The sequence below is a fragment of the Thalassophryne amazonica genome, chromosome 20 (assembly GCF_902500255.1).
Source record: "Thalassophryne amazonica chromosome 20, fThaAma1.1, whole genome shotgun sequence".
Classification (NCBI taxonomy): Eukaryota; Metazoa; Chordata; class Actinopteri; order Batrachoidiformes; family Batrachoididae; genus Thalassophryne; species Thalassophryne amazonica.
In genome coordinates, this window is record NC_047122.1 from 34,364,901 (window position 1) to 34,371,125 (window position 6,225).

At 44.1% G+C, this 6,225-nt stretch overlaps 1 protein-coding gene across 1 annotated transcript; it reads right to left on the bottom strand.

The window, feature by feature from the left end:
• Window positions 1-1,527: 1,527 nt before the first annotated feature.
• On the bottom strand, window positions 1,528-4,846 carry LOC117501909 (tetranectin-like). The gene is given in 4 exon segments (XM_034160869.1): window positions 1,528-2,085; window positions 2,087-2,362; window positions 4,248-4,342; window positions 4,445-4,846. Coding segments are annotated over 4 exon segments (597 nt in total). The 5' UTR covers window positions 4,542-4,846; the 3' UTR covers window positions 1,528-1,956.
• Between the last annotated feature and the right edge of the window lie 1,379 nt (window positions 4,847-6,225).

Genomic DNA, 6,225 nt, shown 5'->3' on the forward strand with positions numbered 1-6,225 from the left:
TAAATCTCTGCTAGTCTGCCATGAATTCAAAAGCAGGGACAGTGGGGGGGGGTATTTTTGGTGCTTTTTATTTTTTAAATGATCTGTAATTAAATTTCTTTGTAATAAATTCTGACAAATACATTTGATAAATGAATTGTTTATGTGTATGATCCAACTCTGTCACTTTAGTGTGTGTGCGCAGCGATGTTTGATTTCCTGAGTTGTCTTCAAACCTTGTGAAATGGGTTTTGACCACAGGATGGCTGGAGGAGAGAGCGGAAAGACTATAGGGACCTTTCAGCCAGATGTATTGTCCCACGGAGGTTATTTTTAACAAATTAATACTGGTCGCACACTTTTTTTTTTTTAGCTGCATTGTCAAAGTTCACTTGGCTGTGATACAAGTGCTTAAGTTTTGACAATGACAGATAATCCTGTTTATTCATCTTAAAATGACCCCCCGGATCTAAAGGAGAACCAAATTTGCACTATTAGCCATTTGTCTCTACGTAGTAATGGTTTTATATCTATTGTAAATCCCCCCCCCCTTTTTTTTTGTGTCCAAATGAGGTGTACAGCCCCAATTCCTCTTGGTTTGTACAACCAGGAACACAGCAATTTAGTAACAGGAGGGTAAACAAAACCTGTCATATTCACCAGCAGGATCCACTCCTGATCCCTGTGATCCAGTTGCCTCACTTTGTTAATGGAGTCGGAGGCTTCAAATGTACGTTTGAAGCATCCGGACTAACAGTAATACAGATCTAAAAGTGTAAGTGATCTCAATTTATCCAATTTACAAAAGACTAGTAAATTTTTTAAAATTGTTTATTGATGTAATGTTTGGTTATATCAGGCTAGACATCATATATGACTACAAAACTAGCAAACTGAAATGAACTCAAAGAAACGCATGTCACTTGTCATTCTGGGCTCATGTAGGTTTAGACAAAACACTCTTTACGGGATGCCTTAGTTTAAACCAGGAGTTACAGAACTAATGCCATTTGTAATTAAAACATTACCAGAACCTATGAACATTTCTACAAGAATACTGATATCTCATATGTTTAACATCCAATGTTAACTTCAGATATCACTGGGAACATGGTTACCATATTTTTGAGTATACATTCATAGACTTGTTGACCACTTCATTGGGTACACCTTACTGGTACAGAGTTGGACCCCTGTTTTTTTCCCCCAGAGCTGCCTTAATTCTTCATGGCACAGATTCAACAAGGTGTTGGAAATAGTCCTCAGAGATGTTGGTCCCTATTAACACGATAGCATCCCACAGTCACCTATTTAATCAATCTGCTCATTGACTTCTATCAACGAGGCATTTTCATCCATACCACTGCTGCTCACTGGATGTATTCTCTTTTTTGGACCATTCTCTATCAACCCTAGAGATGGTTGTGAGTGAAAATCCCAGTAGATCAGCAGTTTCTAAAATACTCAGACCAGCCTATCTGGCACCAACAACAACCAGGCCACGTTCAAAGTCACTTAAACTCCCTTTCTTCCCCATTCTGATGCTCGGTTTGAACTTTAGCACTTCGTCTTCACCACGTCTAGATGCCTAGATGCACTAAGTTGCTGCCATGTGGCTGGTTGATTAGCTATTTGTGTTAACAAGCAACTGAACAGGTGTACCTGATGAAGTGGTCAGTGAGTGTAGTATATAACTTAAGACATATCACTGACTCAATTGGGATATCCCACAATCCCTTGCCTGTTCTTACCCATTATCATCCTGTTTTCACTGTGGCCACAAAAATGCTACAAATGACACATCTCCAGATTACTTTGTGTAAAAATAACTCCAGCTGTGACTTTGGTATCAGAATGTTGCACCCAGTGCCAAACCAGGTGAGAACCACTGCTGTCAAAATTCCTTTTAGAATAGCAGGGAAAGCAGAGAGATTACACACAAAGCGTTTGTAACCATGCACGATCAGGTTGGCCTGCTCAGACGATAGTGAACTGGCAGACTGACACCTTCTCATCACGACAGTTCTCGTCAAACCACTTACCATCAGATGCCCCGGATAGAGCGATGCAGTTCTGGGACTTGTCGCCGTTGGGCTGAGGGGACAGAGTTGGACGTGTCCCAGTTTGTGTACGCAATGCTGGAGGCAGTTTGGTCCACCCAGGCGCCCTCCGTCACCAAGTCATTGACGCCCAGCCAGACCTGCTCATCTGGGCCGATCCTATGGTGGATGTAGTCTCTGAGCTGGTCGTTCTCGTATCTGGACGTGGGTGTGCCGAGGACACCGCCCCGGGCGTTGCAGTCTTCACTGGCAGAGTGATAGCGTTTCTTTTCTGTGTCAGCCAGGAAACACTTGTTGATTTTGACGCCTTTCAGACAGACTGAAGGGGAAAATGTGATGCATGTGGTTAGAATGTTGACTAGATCTGAGTGGAAACAGACTACGAGAATGTCAGCTTTCACTGGTTTTCTTTGTAGATAATAGATATGCTTTGGGTTCTATCAGGACATCACCATGAGATCCTACATAGTAAACATTTTTATTTTTTTGCATTTGCATGCTTGATTTTTGGAAGTGGATAAGATCTTTTCTTCCACATTAGGAGTCAAAGATTCCCCACATGTTCTCCAGAATAAAGCTTCAAAGAATACACATGGTAACCCATCTGTGTATTTTTTCTTTGGATGCAAACCTCTGAATCCTAATTCCAATTTATATATGAATGCATTTAATAACCCCTTTACAGGAGTCACACCTTTTCAAAATTCCAATATACTGTAGGTCACTAAGTGTCTTGGAAACAAATGCTAAAGATTGTAGCCATCAGTATGAAATAGACACCGAAGCTGATGCATCCACAAAAATAAACACACAAAAAAGTCTGGTGGATTAAAAGAAAAGAGCTGCTGCTCTACATCTCTTTCTCTTCCGCAAAGTGCAGCCCGGCCCACTGGGCGTGTCTAACAACAAAAAGAATACCACATATGGACTTCCGTAACATATGTAACGTGTAATTGTGTATTCCATTTGTATTTGGAGATTGGAATTTCCCAGTTATGGTCCCCAGGACCCCCCCCGACGTCACAATTCAAACAACAGTTTTTTTTAAGCATTTCTCTCAATCTTAGACATAAGTTCACAAATTATGCACACAGTACTGCTGTCTGTTGACATGTTGCTGTAGTGTTTTGATTTTTTTGGGGGTGGATGGAAGGTGAAATACCACGTTTATCAATTGGTGCCGCTAATATTGGCTAATCTGGGAGATGCTGGTGACGACGACTGGCTGCACTTCCATGAGGTCTCTTTGGAACATTGCATATTTTTTTCCAAGTACTCTATAGTTATATAAAATTTTGGAGGTGTCAAGCTGGTGTCGCAGACTGAACAGTCTCCCAAAAACTGGTCCCCACTGATGACGCGGTTCACAGAATAACACCTCGTTTTTGCTTAAAACTGCCTCCAGTAATCATCTATCTCAATGACAGATATCTGAAGCTTTTGTACAATAATCATTTTCACATAAATTCAGCATTATTTCATCATAAAAGGCAGCGGAAGCGATCAGAGCGCCGCGGCTAAACAAGCTGCTAGCTGATGCATTAACTGTGCGTCGGACATTTCAAAGAGCCATGGAATTTTTCCTCATTTCTGCTTAAAACTGAATTTAGAATGATTTAAGAGATTTTGCCTTTATCATCTGATGGTTAATAATCCCATTAATCTATTTGATTGCTTTGGTTGAAGAGACTCCGCCTCAGTCGTGTTGCTGTGGTCCGAAATGATGCATGCGCAGATGCAAAAGGCGGACTGATTTTTAGGGGCGGACGTTTGGTCTGCGACACTGATTTTCACTTGTTGAAGTTTCACTTATTTTATTTGAAGATTTGAAATTTGAAAACATGATTTGAAAACATGAAAGCCATGTTTTAAAATTCTAACAAGTAAAACTGCCAATGGAACAAGTGAAAATTAAAGATATTTAAGATGCATTATTTTCAGAAAGTACGTGTTATCTGGATTACAAGTCACACCTGTTAAAAAAAGACCTCTCATATTTTGACAATTAACAAAAATCTACTTTGTAAGAATTTGAGATTTTGCAGTGCATGGTCACTTTAAAACCCTCATATTTACTGATGTCACGTTTACCCTACCTAAACTGAAATCAAGTCCAAACCCTGGGTCCGTTATTGTGTAAAGGTGATTACTGCAATTTTCATGCAAAATGATTTCAGTAACTCTGTATGAGATCTGCTGTTACCTGACTTGCAGGGCCTGTAGCTCCTTCAGCAGGTTGACCTCGTGCACGATGTCATTGATCTGTTTTTGTAGATCCTCGATGGCAGAATCCTTTGCTGCATCTGATTCAACAGATTGCAAAAAATGGAATCATTTGGTGAAAACGTGTGTAAATTCAGGTCTGGAGGCAGATAAGTTGCAAGGGGAATTATTAGTCCAGCTACCTTTTTTTGGACCCTTCTTCTTTGGGGGTGTCTGCTGGAATGAGCACTTGACCAGTAGTAGGACTCCAAGCAGGAGGCAAACGCCTTTGAACATCATGGTTACAGCTACTGAATATGGCTGCTTCAACGTGGAAGTGTGCGATTTATACCTCCCTCCTCCCCCTCACAGCCGCCCTCTCCTCCTTCAGGAGTGGGGAAAATGCTGCAATCCAAAACCACAGTCTGAAGGAAAAACTGTTCAAGTCCAGGATCTTCTCATCTGACTCCAAAGCAGGAGCAGGCCTGGAAAAAAGGTGGCGACTTGCCTGGCAGGAGTGGAGGAGATGTGTGCACCTCCTGTTAGGAGTAATGACATAATCCCGTCTTTCATCATTGGACAAAATAAACGCTCTTCCTTTGAACAAAAGCTTTTTCTTTGGCTCAAAAAGCTGTTTAAACAGAGATCAGAAGTCAGAATAACTGTTGTGTGGGCCGCTGAAGAGGAGGTACTGCTGGCCCACCACCACCAGAGGGCACCCTGCCTGGAGTGCGGGCTCCAGGCACCAGAGGGCGCTGCCATCTCACAGGAGCAGCCGGGGTGACAGCTGTCACCTACGACAGCTGTTACCAATCTTCTGATCCGCAGCGGTATATCTGCAAGACGTCATCTCCACTTCTCTGCCGAGATATCGCTCTACCAAGGAGGTAACGATCTCAGCTGACTGTGTTACTAACAGGAATATCTATTGCTTGTGTGTGTTGGACAACAGATATTCTGTTTCTTTTTCGACGAGAGGTGGAGGTGGTTTTCCCACCATACGTGTTGCTGGGTGCACGCGCACCCACATCTAACTGTTTTTGTTCCTCGCCAGCAGTACCAGATCCGACAAGCGGAGGCAGTGGCCACCTGGGTGTTCGGGACTCGGCGGCTCCAGTATTCCCGGGGTTCGGTGGCAGAGGAAATCGTGTGGTTCCGGTTCTGCTTTGGACAGACGTCTCTTATCTTCGAGCCTGCCCACGTGACACATTTATTGTGAATTGACTACTTGATTATGATTGTTATTCGCCGTGTTGGTTGTGCTTCTTCACAACAGTAAAGTGTTGTTATTTGACTTCCTCCATTGTCCGTTCATTTGCGCCCCTGTTGTGGGTCCGTGTTCCTACACTTTCCCAACAGGATATCTCGGCCAACGTCATGGATCCCGAGGGGCGTCAAGCGGCTGTTGAACGGCCAATGGAAGAACAGGGCGCACAGGCGTCCGCAGGAGGAATGATCGGTGAGTTGCAGCGAATCCTCACCGTTTTCACAGCTCGGTTAGATCTAATGACCGAGCAGAACGTCCTCCTTAACCGCAGGGTGGAGGCTCTCGCCGCGCAGGTGGAAGCGCGCCCTCAGGGCGCTGCTGTGGCTCTCCCTCCTGTCGACCCTGTGCGTAACAGTGACGTTCCACAGGTCGTTCAACGACCCCTCCCACCTTCCCCGGAAGCATACATAAGCCCTCCAGAGCCGTACGGAGGTTGTGTGGAGACGTGCGCGGACTTCCTTATGCAGTGTTCGCTCGTCTTCGCACAACGTCCTGTCATGTACGCGACTGATGCCAGCAAGATAGCTTATGTAATAAATCTGCTTCGCGGTGAGGCACGCGCTTGGGCTACAGCGCTCTGGGAGCAGAATTCACGGCTCCTTCAGACATATGATGGGTTTGTGAGGGAGTTCAGAACAGTGTTCGATCACCCAAATAGAGGAGAGACCGCTTCAGCCGTGCTGCTGTCAATGAGACAGGGGCGCCGGAGCGCAGCTG